The sequence below is a fragment of the Rhinopithecus bieti genome, unplaced genomic scaffold, assembly GCF_001698545.2.
Source record: "Rhinopithecus bieti isolate Rb0 unplaced genomic scaffold, ASM169854v2 scaffold_14826, whole genome shotgun sequence".
NCBI classification, from domain to species: domain Eukaryota; kingdom Metazoa; phylum Chordata; class Mammalia; order Primates; family Cercopithecidae; genus Rhinopithecus; species Rhinopithecus bieti.
In genome coordinates, this window is record NW_016808328.1 from 3,777,763 (window position 1) to 3,800,833 (window position 23,071).

General features: G+C 55.7%; 1 protein-coding gene across 9 annotated transcripts in view; it reads left to right on the plus strand.

Annotated features, from left to right (window-relative positions):
- RAP1GAP (RAP1 GTPase activating protein) overlaps positions 1–23,071 on the plus strand; it is a 72,209-nt gene that overhangs the window by 27,176 nt on the left and 21,962 nt on the right. For 8 of the 9 annotated variants that reach the window (XR_001888086.1, XR_001888085.1, XR_001888084.1 and 5 more), the window contains 3 exons: positions 14,539–14,632; positions 21,212–21,247; positions 22,168–22,215. Coding sequence is in view for 4 of the 9 variants with exons in the window: in XM_017886561.1 (XP_017742050.1) it covers positions 21,230–21,247; positions 22,168–22,215 (66 nt within the window). In the remaining 5 variants the exon portion in view is untranslated. Of the gene's footprint in view, positions 1–14,538; positions 14,633–18,666; positions 18,913–21,211; positions 21,248–22,167; positions 22,216–23,071 lie in introns of those variants that run through there. The other variant, XR_001888083.1, reaches the window with a different exon arrangement.

Here is a 23,071-nt window from a genome sequence, read left to right on the forward strand (position 1 = left end):
GAGCCTCAAGTGAGCTGGGCTGTGCAGGCAGGAGGCTGGGCTCCAACCTGTAGGAGCAGGCAGGGGTAGAGCTCGCTGCAGAGCAGAGCCAGGCTGCCAACCTGGAGCCCAACCAACTGGACCTACCTGCACAAAGACCCTGGACCTATTTTAGGAGGGGCGTAGCGGGGGGCAAGGGAACTTGTGCTTGTTCTCCCTCACCCCAGCCAGCCTGGGCACTGGCCGCAGGTTGCCTTGGCCCTTTCCCAGCCCACCTGCCTGCAGGCTGAGGAAAGGTTCTTTGAGATGACCTGCTACGTGTACACACACACATATTTCCCTACTCACACCCATAGACCTGACCCTCGTAGAGACAGCTGCATCATGAACATAGAGGCACAGACATACACATTCATTCATGCAGCACATCAGACCCAAACAGACCCAGGCATGACCTGAGGAAACTCCATTTCTAGCGGGAGAGACTGACAGTAGCCTAATGGTCACACCATGAAATGTGCAAACGCAACAGGTAAATCCATGAAGGCCCAGGATGGGCTTCTGGGAAAGCTGGTCAGGTTGGGAGCAGCTTCTCCTGGTCTAGGTAGGGAGCTCTGGAAGACTGAATACAGACATAGAACCTGAAATGTGATCCAGACGGACAGGAAGTGGGTAACAGGCAGGGGGCACAGCTTGTGCAGAGGCCTGCAGGTGGGAAGGAGCACCTTGGGTTTGAGGAGCGGGAAGGAGTCTGGGGAAGGAGGAAAGAGGCCCTGGATGAAGCCAGACAGTGAGCGGGCGGGAGGGGGGCTGGGGATGGGGAGCAGACACACAGGGCCTCGTGGGCCACGTGAGGCGGTTGCGTCTGGATCCTGCTCACAGTGGGAAGCCATTGGGGCCTTCTAGGCAGGTGGGTGGCGTGATCAGATCCAAAACATGCGACACAAGCGCTTTCCCTCCCACACCCATTCACGCTCCTGCCGGGGCCTCCCATCTCCATTCTCACCCACAGTCACACACACCCTCTCGCACCACCAGGCAGAGCTTCGGAACACCCGGTGCCGACTCCCAGGAAAAGTGTCAGACGCCGCCCCGCCCACCGGCTGAGTCTGTGCAGCAGGGCCCTCTGGTCCAGCCAGGGTGGATCCTTGCTCACTCCACATCGGCGCAGATGTGCACTTGACCCCCGCCCGCCCCCACACGGGTGAGGTCATAACTCTCTTCTACACGTGCAAGGTGGCTTCTAGCTTAGGGGGCACTTTCTCACTCGTTCTCTCATTGAATGCTCTCAGCAGCCCTGCAGGGAGAAATTCTCTCAACACCATTTTATAGCCGAGGAAACAGAGGCTCAGAGAGGTGAAGGGACTCTCCCTAGGCCACACAGCTAGAGTTTGGCACAGGTAGGATTTGAACTCAGGTCCATCTGACTTCCAGGTCTTGTTCTGTGGCCCATCCAGACTCAGGCACTCAGGTGTGCTTGTCACCTTCCCAGGCTCTCAGTGAGAAGGTGGCAAGTGACCTTCAATGGCAAATCCATCCACAAACAGGTTGATCAACACAGAAAGTTATTTAGAGCTCCAGGGAAGGGCCTGGGCCAGCACGTGCCCACCTGCCTGGTGACCCTGAGGCTTCTGGGGGTAGTGCCAGGGGTGGGGCTGGGCACCTGCCAGCCTGGGGCAGCTCAGGGCGTGAAGCCTGTGCTAGGAGCAGAGCCTACATTTACATTTACAAATGAGGTAGATAGCTCTGTGCCCACACATGCTAACCCGGCTGGCCTGGCTTGCAGGACGTGCCAGCTGGAGTCTCAGGGCACATCCCTGGGTCCAGCTGCCTGGGCCGCTTCTGTGCTGCCTCTGTTCTTCCCTGACCCTTGGAGCAGGTTGCCTAATGCCTAACGTAGGGGAAACAGTGTGGGCTTGGGAGCCAGCCAGAATGGACCCAGCTCTGTCATGCCTGGCTCAGGGACATTGGTCATGGTGTTTAGTCTCTTTTCGTGTCAGCTTCTCCCCCTTGGAATAAGGGGTGAGTCATACCTCCCTCTCAAGGTGATGGAAAAGGGTAAAGCAGTCAGGTGCTCAGAGAGCTGAGTCAGAGTGAGTGCTCAGCTCTCTAAAATCTTTAATTTTTTTTCTGATTACACAAATACTAAGTGTTCATTATAAACATCCTAACTGTGCAGAAAAGTATTTGCCACAGAAGGCAGAAGTTCCTAGTGGTCCTGCTTCTCAGAGATAAGCCATGTAAACTTGCTTTTGTTTTGTTTTGTTTAAAGAGAGAGAGGACGGACAGACAGGCATGGCCCAACTGGGCTTCATCCCACTCAAAATTCTGAGAGCTGTTGGGCCTTAGGGTCCCATACGCAGTAAACCCCTTTTCTCTCTCTCTCTGTTTTTTTTTTTTTTTTTTCGCCCAGGCTGGAGTGCAGTGGTGCAATCTTGGTTCACTGCAACTCTGCCTCCTGGGTTCAAGCGATTCTCCTGCTTCAGCCTCTTGAGTAGCTGGGATTACAGGCATGCACTACCATGTCCAGCTAATTTTGTATTTTTAATAGAGATGGGGTTTCACCATGTTGGTCAGGCTGGTCTCAAACTCCCGACCTCAGGTGATCCACCCGCCTTGGCAAAAGTGCTAAAGTGCTGGGATTATAGGTGTGAGCCACCGCGCCTGGCCTTTTTTTTTTTTTTTTTTTTTAACAGGATCTTGCTCTGTTACTCAGGCTGAAGTACAGTGGTGTGATCTTGGCTCACTGCAGCCTCAACCTCTCAGGCTCAATCGGTCTTTCCACCTCAGCCTCCTGAGTAGCTGGGACTACAGGCATGCACCACCATGCCCAGCTAATTTTTGTGGGTTTGTTTTTTTTTTTTTGGTAGAGGTGGGGTTTTGCTACATTGCCCAGGATGGTCTTGAATCTTGAACTCCTGGCTTCAAGAGATCCGCCTGCCTTGACCTCCCAAAGTGCTAGGATTATAGGCATGAACCACCACTACCAGCCAGCCATGTAAACTTTGACATGTAATTTTAAATTTTTACAAATGAGATTTTTGTTGTGTGTAACCCACTTTATTCACTTAATAATATGCCTCAAACACCCTTTTCCATCAAGACTGAAGACCTTCTTTGTCATTGCTGTATAGTATTTCATAGTCTGATATATTTAACTAATCTCCTTATAATGGACATTGAAGTGGTGTCCAGATGTTTGCGGTTACAAACCGTGCTTCATGACTGTTTTTTGTTCATATATCTTTATGCATTTGTGTACTATTTCTGGAGAATAAATGCCTAGAAATGGGGTTGCTGGGCCAAAGAGTATGCACATTTTAATCTTTAATAGGAGGCGAAACAGGCCTCCTAAGAAGTAGCGGCAATCTCTGTGCCCCCAGCAGATCTGGAAAAGTCTGTTCCCTTTTGGGAATTCATCCATTGCCTCTGCCCTCAGCACAGGGATCCTGGAGTCATCAAGAGGCATAGAATTCCAGATGTGGGGCTGGGTGCAGTGGCTCACTCCTGTAATTCCAGCACTTTGGGAGGCTGAGGCGGGTGGATCACTTGGGTCCAGGAGTTCAGACCAGCCTGGGCAACATGGTGAAACCCTGTCTCTACAAAAAATAAAATAAAATAAAAAATTAGCCGGATGTGGTGGCATGCATCTGTGGTCTCAGCTACTTGGGAGGCTGAGGTGGGAAGATCACTGGAGCCTAGGAGGCAGAAGTTGGAATGAGCTGAGATCTCACCACTGCACTCCACCCTAGGTGACAAAGTGAGACCCTGTCCCCCCACCACCAAATAATAATAATAATAATAATAATAATAATAATAATAATAATAATGATTTCAAACGTGGGAGGCACTTGAGGTCCTCTAGTCAAACCCCCCACCACTCCTCCCGTTCCCACACCTTGAGATCTCCCTGGCTGCACCTCTGAGAAGCTCACTCTGCCTTTGCTTGATGGGGAGCTCAGCACCTTACATGGCAGGTTGCTCCGGTTGCTTTCCCTTCCTTCCTCCCTCCCTTCCTCCCTCTCTCTCTCTCTTTCTTTCTCTCTTCCTCTCTTCTCTTTCCTTCTTTCCTTCTTCCCTTCCTTTTTCTTCTTTCTTCCTCTCTTTTCCTTTCTCCTTCTTCCTTCCTTTCCTCCCTTCTCCCCTCCCCTCCCCTCCCCTCCCTCCCTCTTAACCCTTCCTTTCCCCTGTCCCCTGTCCCCTTCCCCTTTCCCCTTTCCCTTTCCCCTTTCCTTTCCTTTCTCCTTTCCCTTTCCCTTTCCTTTCCCCTTTCCCCTTTCTGATGGAATTTTGCCTCTTGTTTCCCAGGCTAGAGTGTAATGGCATGATCCTCGGCTCACTGCAACTTCTGCCTCCTGGTTCAAGCCATTCTTCGACTGCTCAGCCTCCCAAGTAAGCTGGGATTACAGGCATGCGCACCAAAGCGGCTAACTTTGTATTTTAGTAGAGACGGGGGTTTCTCCATGTTGGTCAGGCTAGTCTCAAACTCCCGACCTCAGGTGATCCACCTGCCTTGACCTCCCAGAGTGCTGGGATTACAGGCGTGAGCCACCGTGCCCAGTCTAGGTTGCTTTACTCTTGGGCAGCTGTGTTTGTCCTGTCTTTCTACCTTCTCACAACTTACACCTCGGAGTCTTGTCTCAGTCCTCAGACGCCTACAGAGGAAGGAAGAAAGGGAGGAAGAGAAGGGAAGGCCAGGAAATGCTCATGGTGAATGTTAAGCACTTTACACCCATGCACTCATTTAACCCTCAGAGGTCAGCACTGCTGTCCCCATTTTATAGATGAGGAAACTGAGGTTCGCAGTGGTTAAGTAACTTGTCCAAGGTCACACAGCTGTTATGTGGCAGAGTTAGGATTCGTACTGAAGGATCTGGCTCCAGAGCCCACACTGACGCTACACTGTCTCTCCAGGCAGGAGCCTGCAATTTATTGAGCACCTACTGTGTCCTCAGCTCTAGGCTAGTCAGGTTGTCCATATAATACCTAATTTATTCCACACAACAATCCTGCAAAGTTGGTATTACTCTCCCATTTTGTTGCTGAGGAAACTGAGGCTCAGAGAAGAGAAGTGACTTAGAAGAGTCCTCTCCACTGGGAAAGCCCTCCTCCAGGGTTCTGCTTCCAACCAATCCTTGGTGGACTCAGTTTCCAGTTTCTCTTCCTCCCATTCGCCCTCTGTAGGATGGGAGAGCCGGCCTGAGACCCAATTTTCAGTAGAGAAACTGAAGCTTGGAGAGGTTATGGTGACTTAATCCTGCACACACTGTGATCTAGGGGCAGAGGGAGGGCTTCTCCATGGCACCTTTGGTTAGGAGATGGTGACCTTGTCTGTCCCCATGGGGGTTTCACCTTGGCCTGGGCGGTCAGGGGAGTTGTGAGAGGCAGGGACTTCTGCTCACCAGCCTGGCCTGGAGCCTATGAGGCAGCAACCCCAACTCCAGCTAGGGCTGGTGCAGAGCGGGAGGGAAGGATTAAGCAAGGCCTCAGCGATGGGGGACTCACTGTCTAGGCAGTGAAACCAGAGGCGCCTCAGGAACAGTCCAGGCAGGTATCTCTGATGCTCTGCTTTGAGATGGGGGAGGCCTAGTTCACCCCACCTCTGATCCCAACACCCAGCACCATTGTTCTGTCCAGAGCAGACCTCAGGACATGTGTTCTGAATGAATGACTGAGCAGAGGAATGAAGGGCAGATGGGGGAGTGGGTGGATGACCGAGTGGGTGAGCTAGCGAAGGAATGCCTGGAGCTCAGAGAAGGGAGACCCCCTGGGCTGCGGAGGCTGCAGGGGACAATGTAGGGAGTGAGGAGAGACAGAAAGCGCAGGCGGCTGTAATACAGCGTATGGGCTGATGGGTGCTAAGAAGTTCGCCCTGGCCCAGCCTTGCCCATCAGTGGGAGCTCTGTCCTGCGTGGACGTGGGCAAGGGGCAGAGCAGCTGGGGCTGAGCTTCGGGCTGGAAGCTTGGAAGTCATGATCTCCGTCCAGGCTCCAGTTTTCTTCCGGGCAGAATGGAGATAGCGTTACTGCTCTGCGTTCCTCAGGAGGCTGTTGAGAGGGTTGATGGCGAAGGCAGTTTGTAAACTGTAAAGCGCCAGGCTAGGGAAGCAGATGTTGTTGTCCAGCAGGAAGAGACCCTGTGGCCAGGTCATCTCAGAGTCACTCCTCCTCCTTACTCCAGTGCAGGGGAGGAGTCAGTCCTCACTGAAGTCCACAGGGAGGTGGGAAGGGTCGGGTTTTGGCCACAGTGGGGCTCAGGCCACCTGGGCAAGGGAGACAGACGCTGGGCAGACAGCAGGTAAATGGGTGGCCCGGTGCCCAGGTGCTGTACTCTGGGCAGGGACTGGTCCCGTGACCACCTCTCTGGGCTGCCAACCTGTTATTTGTTCAGGAGGCCTCTGCCTGGCCCAGCTCCGGGATCCGGGTGTCTCGGCACACAGCCAGCATGGGGCGAGGGTGGAGGCCCCATGTGCCACCTTCCTGCCCACCCCTCTGCCCAGATTGGAGCCTGAGTCCCCCACCCACACCCCCAGGGGGACCCTGACAGCTATGACACTTGGTAGCTATTGAGGCCCTTGGCCCATCATGAAACCTCACTAAGCCTCTGTCTCTGTATCTCTGAAATGGGTGAAGATAGCAGCCTGAGGTTAGGGTTGTTGTCATAAGGATTAAATGACATCGCAGTGCCCACATGGCAAGCAGTCCCCCGCCCCTCCCCTACTCCATCCCCACACTCCCTCTAGAGTCCTGGGAGAGGTGGAAGGTGCCCAGGGAAAGGGGACACAGGAGCCTCCCATGTCTATGCCTGGCTGCTTAGGCTCCTGGTGGGCTGGGGAGGAAGGGGCCAGGTTCCCTGGACCTAGCTTCGGAAACCTGCTCAACTGGCTGCCCCGCCACCTTCCCTGGCATCTTGGCAGGGACAGGGGCAAGCCAAGGGGAGGGCAGTGCCGGCTGGTTGAGCTCAGAAAACAATGGGTCTCTGTGCACCCCTGGGAGGGGGCAGTTCCGGGGCAGCCACTTGGTTCTGGTTTCAGGAGATTCGAGTCCCCTCAGACCTGATGCTCATGGCTAGGAGACCTGGCTCTGGCAGCCCCCCAACCCCCATCCAGAGGAGCCTCTCTCAGGGTTGCCCTCCACAGCCCCCTTGTCACTGGGAGGTCTGTGCCTTTGTCCTCATCCTCCACCCTACCTGGGTGGTAGAACTTGGTAGAACTAGGTTGATCTAGAAACCAGGAAGACCCCAGGGAACTGGACCCAGGCCTCCCCCTCCTGACTTCTGATGACCAGTGCTGGACTGGCCGGAACCCCTCAGGCCCCTGTTCCAGGCTGCTGCCCCCTACCGAATTCTTCTCTGCCCTGTGTTCATTGGCTCCCTGAACCCCTCCCCCGCCCTCCCAGACCACCCCCTCTTTCCATGTCCGGTCTCCCAGCCTGCGTGCAGTGGGTGGCTGTCCTCAGGGTGGGCTCCTCCTGCTCTTGCTCCAGGCATTGTCGCCTGTCCAGATCCCCATTCCCCTGCTCCCGGTCCTGGCCTTCTTGCCTTGATGGTCCTGTTCCACCTGCCCTGGCCACCAGAGTTTCACCTGGTTAAGTTGAATTTCAAACCATCAGTGGTTCACTAGGCAGAAAAGCAGGAGAAGGCACCATCAGCAGAGGGGAGTGCCTGTGAACAGTGTGGCTGCTTAGGAAAACTGCCTGCAGCCTGGGGAGGTTAGGACAGAGCCAGGACAGGCAGCTGGGGCAGGACAGGAAAGGGGAGGTATGAGGCTGAGGCTGGAGGGAGTCGGCAGGGGCTGGACCCACTCGGAGACCACCATCCAGGGCAGCTATCTCTGGGGGGCCAAAGGGCCAAGCCCACCACCCAGGATAGCCCCACCACACTTCTGGTGCCCTGAAAGGGTTGGGCTCTCCAGAACACTGGCCAATAATAATAGTTAGAAGCACTTTACAGCAACTCTGTGAAGTGGGTACATTATCTCTCATTTTGCAGATGAGAGAAAAAGGAGCCTCTCCCCACCCCTCCAGCTGGTTAACATGTGAGAAGCACCCCAGAGAGGCATCTGGCCACCCGTGCTTGGTGTCCCCTCCTCCCCCACCATTTCTGGGTCTGACCCTGATGTTTTGTTGGTTTGTTTTCATTGTAGAGACAGGGTCTTGCTGTGTCACCTGGGCTGGAATGCAGTGGCACCATCACAGCTCACTGTAGCCTGGAACTTCTGGCTCAAGTGATCCTCCCACCTCAGCCTCCTGAGTGCCTGGGACTATAGGTGTGAGCCACTGCAGTGGGCTGGTTTTTTAATTTGTTTGTAAAGATGGCCTACCTCAGCCTACCAAAGTGTTGGGATTGCAGGCATGAACCACGGAGCCTGGGCTGGCCCTGCTGTTTTGCAGTGTGGAACTCCCTTGAGATCTGCCCGCCCTGGACTAGAGGAAGGCCCGTGATCTTATCCCTGATCTGCTGCCCAAGGCCTTACGGGCTGACTTTGAGGTCATGTTTTCACCTCTCTAAGCCTCAGTTTGCCCTTCTGGGAATTGGGGATCCTAGTGACTGCCTTATCTCCACTCCAGTTCCGGTGAGAGTCCCAGGAGTGAGCAGATAAAGAAGGCTTTTGAAAAGTACAAAGAGCTGCACTCATGATGGTGCGATTATTATTGTTACCTCCATGCAGAGATAAGGGAGGGGGAGGAGGTGCAGTGACAGTTGCCAAGAAACCCGGGAGCTGTCAGCAGCGGCTTCCGGTCGGGCCCATCCCACTCAGGAGCTGGGCCCTTCCCCCACACCCCTGCTTCGCCCTTTCCCTGGAAAAGGTGCGTGTTCTCCCCGAGAGGGAGAGACGGCCACCACACAGACACAGGGGCTGAAGGTGACCCCGGAATGTGCCCGGCCCAGACTCTAGGTTGGCTACAGCTTTCCATGTGACCTTGGGCGAGTCACCTCCTCTCTGGCTGCTCCCATTTCATGTGTCAGAGGAAGCAGCGGGCAGGTGTCCAGGCCAGACAGGGCAGAGCTGGAGCTGGGCCTAGGGAAGGCGCTCGGCAGTGGCTGCAGGAGCCAGGGCCGTGATGGGAGGTCACTGGGGCAGGAGGCCAGGTGACGGGACTGAGGGCCTGGGCTGAGGGCAGTGGGATGCACGCTGTGGAAGGGACACTGGACTGGAGTCACACCTCAGCTCTGCCCTTTCCCGGTGTGCGACCTGGGGCTTGTCACTGAACCTCTCTGAGCCTCAGTTTTCTCATCTGGAAAAAAGGTTTATATCTCATCTGGATTTTTTTTTTTTTTTTTTTTTTGAGACAGAGTTTTGCTCTTGTTGCCCAGGCTGGAGTGCAGTGGTGCGATCTCGGCTCACTGCAACTTCCGCCTCCTGGGTTCAAGCGATTCTCCTGCCTCAACCTCCCAAGTAGCTGGGACTACAGGCACGTGGCACTATTCTCAGCTAATTTATGTATTTTAAGTAGAGACAGGGTTTCACCATGTAGGCCAGGCTGGTCTCGACCTCCTGACCTCAGGTGATCCACCCGCCTCATCCTCCCAAAGTGCTGGGATTACAGGTGTGAACCACTGTGCACGGCCTCATCTGGATTTTTAATAAGTTGCTGTGGCGCTCGAATGAAACAATGCCACTGTAAGCTCCAGGGTGCTGCGCAGATGTGACCACGGTCATGGCAGGGGGAAGGAGGAGAGGGGAGAGCTCCCCATGTCCCGGCATGCTCTGGGCTCCTCCCAGCTGCTGCCGCCCAGGAGGAATGCAAAGCATTTTAAGCTGAGCCAGGCCAGGGAGGTTTTTGGAGACATAAGGAAGGGATGGAGACCAGGGGGACCTCCATGATGTGAACTGAATGGAGAAGACCAGGAGGAGACCAGGGTGGGATAGGAGAGAGAAGGGGAGTGACAGAGAGGTTCGGGTTCATGAAGTGGGAGGAAATGACCACATTGTGGGTGGTCTGCCGAGGCCAGAGGAAGAAGGGGATTGGAGGGGTGCTGGGAAAGGTGGGGCAGAGACGGGCGAGCTGGCAAGGAAGGCTGAGCAGGAAAGGATGTGAAGCAGAGAAGGGCAGAGGGCTGGTGAGGAGGGGAGAGGCTTTCATTCATTGCTTCAGAAGTATTTATTGGGGCCAGGTACAGTGGCTTAGTCCTGTAATCCTAGTGTTTTGGGAGGCCAAGGTGGGAGGATCACTTGAGACCAGGAGTTCCAGACCAGCCTGGGCAACACAGCAAGACACCCGTCTCAAAAAAAAAAAAAAATTAATTAGCCGAGCACACACCTATTGTCCCAGCTACTAGGAGGCTGAGGGGGAAGGATCACTTGAGCTCAGCAGTTCAAGGCTGCAGTGAGCCATGATCATGCCACTGTACTCCAGCTTGGGTGACAGAGCAAGACCCCATTTCTTAACAACGACAAAAGGCCAGTCGCAGTGGCTCATGCCTGCGATTGCAGCACTTTGGGAGGCTGAGGTGGGAGGATCGCTTGAGCCCACGAGTTCCAGACCAGCCTGGGTAACACAGGGAGACCTCATCTCTACTAAAGTTAGCTGGGCATGGTGGTGCCTGTAGTCCCAGCAACTTGGGAGGCTGAGGAGGGAGGATGGCTTGAGCCTAGGAGTTTAAGGCTGCAGTGAGCTTTGATCACGCCACTGCACACCAGCCTGGGCAGCAACAGCAAGACCCTGTCTCAAAAAAAAAAAAAAAAAAAGAAAAAGAAAAAAGTATTTATTGAGCAACTGCTATTTAATAAGTGTCAGTATAGTGTAGTGTTAAGGGTACCACAACGAGATGTTGGGGGAGGTCAGATCTTCAGACCTTCATTTACTGTGTGTGACCTTGGACAAGTTACCTAACCTCTCTGTGTCTTAGTTCCCTCCTTTGAAAAATGCAAATTAAATGAGTTAATACAATAAAGTAGAGCAGAGCCCGCACGTAGTAAGTTCTGTATCAGCTGTGTCTGCCATTGCTGTTGTTACTATTACCTTTCCAACTTGACTTGAGGTGCTGGGTCGAGTTCCTGAGCTGGAAGTTGTAAGGTTCTGTGGGGAGGTCCACAGGATTGGCCACACGTGTTATAAAGTTCAGATCTTGGGCTCTGAAGTCAACAAACCTGTGTCCAAATGCCTGCCCTGCCTCATTGCCTGTGTGGCCTTGGGCAAGTTAACACACCTTTCTGAGCCTCGTGTGGAAAGCAGGCAGTTTCTGAACATCTGCCTCATTGGGGAGCTGTGAGGATTAAATTAGATTATGCAAGATGCCCGGTAGGTCGTGGCTTTGTCATTCCTGTCCCTCTTCTACCCCTTCAGGTCTGGGGATGGATGAATAGGCAGTGCCCAGAGCCTCCAGTTTCCTTCTCTGTCCCCATCCTGGAGCCCCTCCCTTCCCCTGCCCCTTACGACCTCAGCAGTGGCTTTTTAGGTGGAGTTGCCTTCGGGGAGCAGGACTCTGGCCAACCAGGAACTGGAGAGCCAAGGACCCTGGGATGGGGTCCCAGGTGGAAGCCAGAGCACCCTGGCCTTCAGAGGCCACTCTGGTTCCGCACCCACATGAGCAATCCTGAGTGAAATGGACACCTACACCTGGGGAGACTGAGGCAGAGAGGGTTCTGGAAGGGGGTTTGTCAGGGACTACTGCATGGCTATCATATGAGCCTAGGGGAAGACAGAAGGGCACCGGGACTAGCCTGATCACAAGCAACAGCCACCACTGGACAGCCACAGCCACACTCAGCACTCCAGGGGAGGCCAGCTTTACCTGCTTCTACCCCAGGACTTCCTGACCCCCAGGCAGCCTCTGCCCTCCATCCCACTGCAGGATCCCTAGTTCCTCAAGGGCATGTACTTTAAATTCCAGCTGTATCCCCCATTCGCTAGAGGAAGTGGCTTCGCCTCTCTGAGCTTCAGCTTCTCTATCTGTGAAAATGGAGAGAAATAATACCCACCTTCTAGCACAGTCGCTGGGGGAGAGGATGCTTGACCCAGTCCCAGTCACGTAGTAGGTTCCACCAAAGAGACCCCATGGGAGCCTCAGTGGAATTGCCTGGAACCTACCCTCCCTCCCTTCCTTTCTTCCTTCCATTTTTTTTTTTTTTTTCCTGAGGTGGAATCTCCCTCTGGAGCCCAGGCTGGAGTGCAGTGGTGTGATCTCAGCTCACTGCAACCTCTGCCTCCTGGGTTCAAGCAATTCTGCCTTAACCTCCCAAGTAGCTAAGGTTATAGGTGCCCACCACTGCACCCACCCACTGCACCCAGCTAATTTTTTTTTTTTTTTTTTTTTTTTTTTTTTTTTTTTGAGTGGAGTCTCGCTCTGTCGCCAGGCTGGAGTGGCAGGTGGCGCCAATCTTGGCTCACTGCAACGCTCCACCTCCCGGGGTTCAAGAGATTCTCCTGCCTTGCCTCCCAAGTAGCTGGGACTACAGGTGCACGCCACCACACCCAGAGAATGTTTGTATTTTTAGTAGAGACGGGGTTTCACCATGTTGGCCAGGATGGTCTGGATCTCTCGACCTCATGATCTGCCCATATTGGCCTCCCAAAGTGCTGGGATTACAGGCGTGAGCCACCACGCCCCGCCTGTATTGTTTTTTTTTTTTCAGTAGAGATGGGGTTTCACCATATTGGCCATGGTTGGCCAGGCTGGTCTCGAACTCCTGACCTCAGGTGATCCGCCTGCCTTGGCCTCCCAAAGTGCTGGGATTACAGGCTTGAGCCATCACACCCGGCCCGCCTGTAACCATTTCTATGGACCTCTCTTTAGTCCCCACTCTCCCACTCCAGACTCTCCCCATGTCAGTGTACCCTGCAATATGCAGGAACCTGCACGTAGGGACATTCCTTTGCTCACATTCAGTGACCCCCCCAACCTTCATTCATTCATTTGGTCATTCAACAAATAGTGAAACTTGGGGAGCCAGAGTTTACCATGAACAAATGATGTGAAAGTATTCATTGAGTGAATTCCCGTGAGCTGCCCAGGCTCTACGATGAATGTTTTTGGAAACTGAGGCTGAGAGCGGCTGTGTCACTAACTCAAGATCACCTAGCCAGTCAGTGCCTGAGACTTTCCCCCACACTGATGCCACAGGCTTGAAATGCCACTGCCACCATATCTTTCCTTTTGGGTCAAGCACTGGCCAGTGCAGACCCCTCTTGTAAGATGCCATCACTCCTGGGAGGTGGAGAGGCATCTAGTGCATAAGTGGGGCTGTGGATGGTTCCTCTGGACCATTTCTCCTGCTGGAGTAGCTGGGCTGAGTGGAATTAGAAGGGAGGCTCAGACCGGGCGCAGTGGCTCACGCCTGTAATCTCAACACTTTGGGAGGCTGAGGCAGGCGGATCACCTGAGGTCGGGAGTTCAAGACCAGCCTGACCAACATGGAGAAACCTCATCTCTACTAAAAATACAAAATTAGCTGGGCATGGTGGCGCATGCCTGTTATCCCAGCTACTTAGGAGGCTGAGGTGGGAGAATCGCTCGAACTCAGGAGGCAGACGTTGTGGTGAGCTGAGATCAAGCCATTTGCATACCAGCCTGGGGAACAAGAGCAAAACTCCGTCACAAAAAAAAGAAGAACGGAGGCTCAGAGCTTTCTCAGTCTTCTTCCTGGGCCAGACTTTTTCGGGTCCTTCCCCTCTTGGGGTGTGGCAGCCCAGCTCTGCCTGACTCAAGCCTGCTGTAGGCCACCAGCGATCATCTGAGTCACCCTGGAGGGACCAGCCTCTCTTGATAGGACCTGAGCGGAGGTGCAGCCACATCAGGGTGGCCCGAGGCAGCAGCAGAAGCCAGGCCTACTTGTCCAGCCCCAGGTCCCCTGGATCCCGGGAACCACTGGGCATTTCCTCTCCCTGCCCCAGAGGTGGCCTCAGCAGGCTTTTTAGGGTGACAGGAGCTGACTTCACCCTCGCCAGACCTGCTTTCTTTCCTCAGGGAAGGGTGTGGTTTGGGCAGAGAGTCCGGGCTTCGAGTCAGGCAGGTCTCACGCAGATGCTAGCTTTGCTGCCGGCTAGCCATGTGACCTCTGTGCACAGCTGGGTCCTGTCCGTAAAGTGGGAATACCAGTGTGGTGAGGAGGCCATGCCCTCAGGCCTGGAACGAGGGCTCGGCACAGGGCCTGGCATATAGTAGGCCCAATGAGTGTCAGTTATGGTCACTGTCATTCATAATAGTGGTAGCCCCGGTAGCCTCTCAGTGCCAAGGTGGCTACTCCCAGAGGCTCAGGGAGGAGTCCATTGTAGAGGTGGGAGCACCCTGCTTAGTCCAGAAAGCTCACCCTCCACAGCAACCCTCAGTACACCTGCCTCGGTCTACTCATCTTCAGAGTAGGTCACTGCTTGGCTGGAGAGCTAATGGAGAGCTTGGGGAGAGACCCTGTCCACGTCTCTGATCTCCAGGGAAGGAGAGCCTGTGTGGCAGCCCTGCTCACGAAGCCCCTCCTCTCCCTCCTCTTGGGGAACCCATGACCCTCTCTTCCATGAAATCTAACCCCTTCACATCCCCCAGCTCTGAGAGTGACTCTCCCAGAGTTCCCAAATTTCCTGGCTTGGGGCTCTCCCTGACCTCAGACTCTTTCTCTTCCAGGAGGAGTGATGGGCAGAACCAGCGCTTCCCTCAGGCACTAGACCTGTCACGAGTGAACTTAGTTCCCTCCTATACTCCTTCACTCTACCCTAAGGTAAGTGTCCCCCCCCATACCTATGGCCCCTGGTCTGCCTCCTACCCCTGACACATGTCCAGGGCTGGGAAGGGCCCACGAATGACTTTTGGGCAAAGGTAAAATGGGCAAATGCTGATGGGGTTTAGCTCCTAAGGGGTTGCCACTCCTGAGCCCTGGGTGAGCCTGGTGCAGTCGCAAAGGTTTAACCTGGGTCTGTAGACTGTTGTGGGGAAGGGCTTAGGGCGAATCTAAGCAAAACAGCTGGGAATAAACCAGCCCCCCAGCTATCTTTATCATCTCCACAATCAACGTCACCATCAGTCTCCTCATCTGTAAACCAGGCGCAATGAGAGGACCCACTTCACAGGGTCATTGTGAAGATTACTGCAAAATACAGACAGGGCGGCCCGGGCACAGCATCCGACACAGAGTGAGAGCTCTGTCAACAAGCCCCTATCATTATCATTAAAATCAAACGTTTGACCAGTGCCTGCTTCATGCCAAGCCATGTGCTGGGTGCCAAAGGACCAGAAACCAATCTGATACAGATCCTGCTCTCAAGGAGCCACAGTCCAGTAAAGCAACAGATAACTGAACAACGTATGCAGAACATCAAATAGCAGAAATAACGGCTAATATTTATTGAGACTTACTGTGTGCCAAATGAGTACTTCATGCTTTATTTGCAGTATTTCATCTCATCCTTGAACTATGTGATAGCTACTATAATCAGTCCCATTTTGCAGATGAGAAAATTGAGGCTCAGAGAGGTTCAGTCACTTGCCCAAAGTCACTCAGGTTGGATGTGGTGGGGCCACAACTGGATGCAAGCTGTCTGACCAGAGGGCCTGGTGTTAGGGCCTCTCTGATGCAGGGGTGATAAGTTCTCAGTTTTGCAGTACTTTTTGCAGTTTCTAAAGCACATCCACAGACTTCATGCCACCTGGTCCTTTTAGTAAACCTTGGGTAGTAGGCATTCTCTAGTTGAGGATGCAGGAGCTCAGAGAAGTAAAGTGGTCTTCCCAAGGTCACACAGCCAGAAAATAGCAGAGGCAAGATCCACCAGGCTCCTTCCCGAGAGCTCTGGCCTGGAATAAAGGCCAGGCACCTTGCCTAGGCTGGGAGGGCAGATGGCCAAGGAATGGTGTCCATGTGTGGGACCACCACCTCCATGGGGGTCCCACGTAGGGCTGCTGGGAGCAGCAGAAGGAGGTTCCTGAGACCGACTCCTGTTTTCTCTGTCTGGGCAACAGCCCAAGACTGGGGCATGTGGATCCGGGGCTTGGCAGGAAGGGAGAGACTCAATGGCAGCCCTCACTTGACAGCTGGGTTCATGAATGAAGCTCCCAGTCCCTCTCCCCGAGTATCTCAGGAGGAGCCCTGGGTTCTCACCAACGGCTGTGTGCCCTTGGGCCACAGCTTCCCCTCCCTGGGCCTCAGTCTTCCCATCAGGAGACGAGAGAGAGAGCAGGCCATCGCCGTGGGCCCTGCCTGCTAGACAGCCTGGGGTTGGCCTTCTCGGATTATTGAAAAGCTGCCTGTCCTCGGGCTTCCTGGCTTCCACCCAGTCTGGCTAGAAGCCTCCGTTTGTGCCAACACAGCTCAGAGAGTGGGCTCCGAACCTCCCCTTCCCGACAGCCCACCCCCACCTCAGAATCAAGAGAGTCTGTGGATCATCCTTCTTTGACGGGAGAGGAAGCCAGGGACTAGAGAGACTGAATGATTCATCTGGGGTCTCCAGCAAGCCAATGCTGGGCTGAGGGAACCCAGGCTTGTGACATCTTCTCCATCCTCCCCCGCCCGGTGCCCCTAGCTCTGTGCACATTTATAACATTGATGGCATCTGTCTGAAGGGCAGGTGGCCTTCCTCTGCCAGTGGGCAATTCCCTACCCCTCTCTGGGCCTCAGTTTCCTCATCTGTAAAACAGGTGACGGTTTCTTCTCTACCCACCTTGCCAGCTTGCAATTGGGTGAAAGTACTTTGGAAAGTAGAAATTAGGAAGTTGCGCTCTTATCAGCATCATTACATTCCCAGGGCTGGACAGGGCACCCAGAAGGGACATTCTCCTCCCTTCAGGCCCCACATTTGTACAGGCATTGAGCTGCCCAGGACCCTCCTTCCCTCCCCACTACAGGGGTTTCTCCACTCGGGGATTCAGAAACCTGCACACACATACATACGCAGCCTACCCACACCTACATACAGGGACATAGTTACAGACACAAAACACATAGCCACAGCCAGGGGTCTGTAAATATATTCAGAGACTTGCACGTGTATAGATGCATGAGATACACATGTACAAACACAAATTCCCATACCCAGGCATTCCCATACACACACAGAAAGACAGTATGCCCACGTATATACAGCCACATCCGGTTGTGGAGTCTCACATGCATGCACACATGGCTGCATGCATATGTGCACACACCTTCCACACCACCTGGCACACAGCCATCTCTGGTGCTGTGAGCCGGTCTCACCTCCCGCGGGGGCAGTGTGGGAATGGATGTTTCTCTGGCTAGATTTCAATGGGTGCCCGGAAGTGTTCAGGCCTGGAAGTGGCTGCATAAATCAATATTTGCTATTGTTAATTATTAAAACCAAAGCTACACCCTATCTGGAACACACATCTCCAGAGTTCCTGCTGGCTCTCCAGGCCCAAGCCTGATTCAAGGCCAGGTCTAGGGGGAAAGGGAGGGCACAGTGCTTTCCTTCCAGGAGCCCTTGGCTCTGGGGCTGGAGGGTGGTAGGCAGCTGCTGGCAGCTCTTTCAGGAAGCTGAACAGAGGTATGGCTCTGAGCTGGTGGGCAGCCCTGCCTCCGCAACATCCAAAGCAGCTGTGTCTCCTTGGCCACAGTTCAGGAAGCATTTGCTGTGTTCCCAACATCTGTCTGGAGGAAGCGGAAGCAAGGCCCTGTCCCTGTCCCTCCTATATGGCTATACCAGGCCAGGGACACAGTGCAGAGTCAGCTGGAAGGGCCTACAGAGGCCTTATATTTTACAGATGGGGAAACTGAGGTCCAGAGAGGAGGGAGGGACTCACTCAAGGGCACTCAGCAAATTGTAGCTAGTATCCACATGTCCCAAAATCTACCTGGGCCCTTTCCTCCATACCACGGGCCTGGCAGCCCCTCCCTAGGTGCTGTGGCCATCTACCCCAGGATCTGGAGCAGCTAGGGCGGGGGAAGGGACGGGGCAGGCCAGCCACTGTCAGGCATGGAAAGCAGGGTGGAGGAGAGGAGGAGGAAAAGGGAGAGACTCCAAAGAGTAGCACCAGGCCTTTCTCTGGATTCCACTTTGACTTCTTCCTGACTGTGTGGTCTCGGGCAAACTATTTCACCTCTTGGAACCAGTTTCTCATCTGTATAATGGAGATGACATTTGTACCTCTTGGGCTGTGACGAGATTACGACACATGCGAAGGACCCAGCTTTTTTTTTTTTTTTTGAGACGGAGTCTCACTCTGTCGCAGGGGCTGGAGTGCAGTGGCCAGATCTCAGCTCACTGCAAGCTCCGCCTCCCGGGTTCACGCCATTCTCCTGCCTCAGCCTCCCGAGTAGCTGGGACTACAGGCGCCCGCCACCTTGCCCGGCTAGTTTTTTGTATTTTTTAGTAGAGACGGGGTTTCACAGTGTTAGCCAGGATGGTCTCGATCTCCTGACCTCGTGATCCGCCCGTCTCGGCCTCCCAAAGTGCTGGGATTACAGGCTTGAGCCACGGCGCCCGGCCAGGACCCAGCTTTAAGTAGGTGCTCAGGAAAAGCCCTCTGTCTGCAAGGTAACCCAACCCCGTCCTTGATGCCCTCAGGCGGGGTATCCCGAGCCTGGGAAGATGGAGAAGGTGGGGTGGGGGCGCGCTGGGGAGAGCCAAGCGGGGAGTCCGAAGCACCCAAAGCATCTAGCGCTCCAGCCGGAGCCGGAGCGCGCAGGGCCAGCCTGTCCCGGGGCCCGGGCGGGCCGCCCCCCGGGGGCGTGGCGTCAGCTCCCCTGCCCCGCCCCGCGGCCGTGCCGCCGTACCTGGGCGCCCCGCCCTCCTGGCCCGTCCCGGGGCTAGGGGCCATCGCAGCAGCGGCTGTTGCCGGGAGCCGGGAGCGCGGAGGTTCGGCGCTGGTGGGCACGGACCCGGCGCGCGGCGCGGCCTGTCCGGGGCGGAGCCGGCCGGGCCAGACTGAAGTGCTTCGCGCCTGGCGGCGGGGGCCGGGCCGGGGCGGGCTCAGGATGGCACAGCCGCGGACTCCCGGCGCCCCGGCCGGTCCGCGGAGGGCTCGCTGCCCGGCGGGGGCGGCTGGCAGGTGAGGACCCGGGCGGGGCGGCGTGGCGAAGGGGATCCTCGGGGACTGGGTCACCCCCAACTGCCCTGAAGAGCGGGCCGCTTTGCCCGCCACGGAGGCGCGCAGGCTCCGTCATGGTGGGGCCCGTGGTGCGCTTCTGGGTCTGACAACGGCCGCGGGGCCACCCCATCAACCTGGGGACCGTCCCGGGCCTGGGGCTCTTCAGTGGCCTCCCGAGTGGCCACTGTTAGCTCTGGGCTGCAGCCGCAGGGCATGTGGTGTGGGCGCCGGTGCTACCGGGTCGCGACCACTTTACCCTGGCCCCTGCCTACGTTTGTGGGGGGCTCCGAATGCTCATGGCCACTTTTGTGGTGGGTGGTTGGCATGGTGGGCACCCCCCCCATCTGGGCCCTCTTCAGAGCCCTCGCATGCTGTCATGGGCGTTCTGCTGCTCCCTGTGAGGCTGTAGCTGTGGGTGTGCTTGTTGCTGTGTGTACACTCTGGCGTGCAGGACCATGTGTCAGTGTTTATGTGATTGCCCCACAGGTCTCGCTCACACAAGCGTGATTAGAGTGTTCCTGCGCTACCTTTGGCTCCACCTGGAGAGGGGTGTCTTAATGGGGGACATTAATTGCACCACTCATCACTGTGACTCTTGGCCGTGCCCAGCTGCGATTTGTTGCTGGCTGACCTGTTCCCAGGAAGCCAAAGTTGCTGTCATACAGTGTGTTGTGTTGACGGCATGTTTGTCTGCTGGACTTCAGGTGTGTGTCTGTGGTTTCTGGCTGTAACTGCCTGCGGAATTTGTCGCTTCAAATGCAGAGGATATTGGGTGTGACCATAGGGGACCATGGGTCAGGGTGTCCCATGGACTCCTGTGGTGGGTTTTACAGGTGGGTCTTGCCTCTATGGGCAGGCCTCACAGCGTGCACATTTACACGGGCTTGTATCTTGTGACTTTCCCAGGGCTCTGTGCTGTGTGTGCAGGGTGAGGGCTGTGTGGGTTCAGACCGTGTCCTCTCCTTGGGTAATCTACCCCAGCAGTTGCTGGATACCTTTTGAGTCTCATTCACTGTTGTTATGTGACCCTGCTGAGGCAGGCAGGGCTTGTAGCCGTGAGTGGGGCTGCATCTGGGTCTGCCTGGACACACCCGCCTGCCTCTGTGGCTGTGTGTTGTCATGCCTCTTGTTCTCACACATGAGAGTGGTTTGTGGTGTTACTGTAGCTTTGTGTGCAGTTACTGGTGTGCAGACCTGCGCAGGTTTGGGTTTGCATTTGTGTGTGTATCTCTCCTGGTACTTGGACCTGCATGTGTGTGAGTGGGTGTGCTCCTGTGTAACTCAGACCCAATGTGTATATTTGTGTGTTAGTATATAGCTCTAAGAATCACTATGCACAGTCCCCATCATATGTGTTTGTGTGTGTTGTTTTCTTGGTACATGAAACAGGTATAGGGTGCAGTGGGACTTTAAATATTGCTGTGCAGGCTTCTCTGTGTGTGTGAGCAGGAGGGGAGGGAGAGAGATGGAGAGAGAGAGAGAGAGTGTGCGTGCTTCCTGGTGTACAACTCCGTAGCACATGTGTCAGCAGGAGCCGCCTGAGCTGAGCCTTGGAGGGGCAGGGGGAGGGTCACCATCCTGGAGGCTCACCATCCTGAGCCGGGCCAGCCGGCATCCCTGCCGCCTTCCAGGAAGGCTCACAGGGAGTTGGCGCTGGAGAGGCCAGGGCTGCCAAGCACAGCTGGCAGACACCGGATTAACTCTGCGTGTGCCCTGGCTCACCTCAGGAGAGGCTAGCTCGAGTGTGCGAGGGTTCAGCTGGTTCATGCACAGGTGCCGGGCCTGTGGGCATCCCAGTGTTCTCTCCCCTGAAGCGCCCTCAGCTCACTCTGCTTGGAGAGGGGTGGGCTGTCTGAGCAGTGGGCTGTGGCCTGGTTGACTGAGCCTTGCCCCCTTCCAGGAGAGGTGGAGAGAAGCACAGACCCCTCCTGGGGATCCAGGATGGGCTCATCTCTGTGGCTGGGACTTGGGGCTACCTGTCCCTCCCCAAGGGTAGCAGCCTGTCAGGGAGCAGGACTGAGTGGGTGGGTGGCCCTGGGCCCTGGGCCCTGGGCTCACCTCACTTGGCAGTTGGCCAGACTACGCGGGTCTCCCACACAGAGCCCCCTCCCACAGTGCTCCCGCCACTCCCACTTGCTGCTCAGACAGGTGCCTTGATCACTGATCAGAGCTGGTGGGACCCGGAGGGCCGGGGCGGGTGGAGGCTCCTCTGAGGCTTGGCAGGATCAGCTGACCCCGCTCTCCTCTGTCTCTATTGCAGAACACAGATCTATTTGAGATGATTGAAAAGATGCAGGTGAGGATGGCTCTGTGGCCTGTTCTGGGGAGCCACAGAGCTGGCTGGGCTGGGGCTGGGGGGCCCTTGCTGCATCTCCAGCCCTTCACCTCTCTGAGGACAGGCCACGCCAGTAGAAGATGGTGGCTACTGGTTGTCCAGGATCCTCTGTCTGGAGGTCAGGGTACAGGATGCCCAGCCCTCTCCATCTAGGCTCCCAGCTCCCATCCTTGTGTGGAACTGCAACAGGGCTGGGGTCAGATCATCAACCCACCCCACAGACACACACTGCCCCTCACCCAGTGAGAGACACCACAGGCTTTGCGGTAGGGGGCCCAGGTGGAATGGAGCTGGAGGAGGGGACAGATGCTGGGGGCCTGTCAGCCAGTGACTGTGCTGCAGGAGTGGGAGGTATTACCCCTCCACCCTCCACCCCCCAGCCCCGTATGCTTTTCACATAGGTATGCACTGGGAGGTGGGCAGGGGGTGCTGGGGTGGGAGTGCCTTGAATACCCTCTCAACTTCGATGCCTCCTGTTTCTCTTTCTGTCTCTCTCCAATGCCTCCTATTTCTCTGTCTTTCTGTCTCATCTCTACCTCTCCCTCCCCCTCTCTCCCTCAACACATATCTGTGTAGATAACAGCCCCCCCCAGCTCACACAGTGTCGTGTGCACCTCCCCTGCCCCCGCTCCCAGTGGCACGTGCATTCCCGCAGAGCCCTCAGCCTTCCCTGAGGCTGCCAGCCTCCAGCCCCAGTCACTACCAGGACAGCCAGCCCTTCAGAGAGGCCCAGGGCCCCCAGCCAGCTAGCACCCTGCCCTGGGAGTACCCCAATCTTCGTGGCCCACCTCCTAGGGCTTTCCCCTTGCATGCCTTGGGGAGGGGAGGCAGCGCCTGGCGACGGGCCTGGGAGAGTGTAACAGTGCTGCCTTCTCTTACAGGGAAGCAGGATGGATGAACAACGCTGCTCCTTCCCGCCGCCCCTCAAAGTAGGTGGGCCTGGCAGTCTGCCTCCCTCTCTAGGGGGTGGAGGGGATCTGGGAAGTGCTGCCACCACTGCCCATCAAGCAGGAAATCCATCCCCTTTCAGGAAGTAGTCTTATAGTGTGCCAGGTGCGGGGGGCCACAGCCGCGAGCAGGGTAGACCCAGCCCCTGCCCTCTAGGAGTTCTGTGATGAGGAGAACCCCTCTCTTGCTAGAGGGCTGGGGCCTCTATTCTAGCTCCTCCTCTCTGTCTTCACCGCTGCAGACTCCCCCTGCTTCTCCAGGCGTCCCCGCCCCAAACTCGAAGCCCTCATCTCTCAAAGACAGCTGCTGCCAAATGTTTTCCCTGAAACCAGTGATGACCAGCAGTTGCAGGAAGACTGCAACCCAGGCCCTAGGAGACTTATGAGCTCCTGCTCCATGAAGCTGCTGTCTGGATGGGGAGGGAGTGATAGGGAGGCAGGCCTGGGTGCCCCCAGCCGCTGGTGAGGAGACTGACCAGAGGGGGGGCACCCAGGGAGATGAAGGGGAGCCTCTTATTTTTGACCCACTTTTCTTAGCATATGGTTCTTGGGACTTGGGACCCCAGAGACCCTAGAAGACCAGGCCTGGTAGAGTGGGCCCAGGGCTGCAGGGTGAGGGTTAGAGGAGGGTGCATGGGCAGTAAGCCTGATGCTCTCTTCAGGGCAGAGGTCCTCACACCAGCAGTCAGTGCCACCTGGGAGCCTGTGAGAAATGTGCATTCTCAGACCCCGCCCAAACCGCTGCATCCAAAGCTCTAGGGTGGGGTGCAGCAACCCATGTTAACAAGCCCTCCAGGCAGTCCAGCGGTTTCTTCTGGGGAGGCAGTGAGCCCTCCTT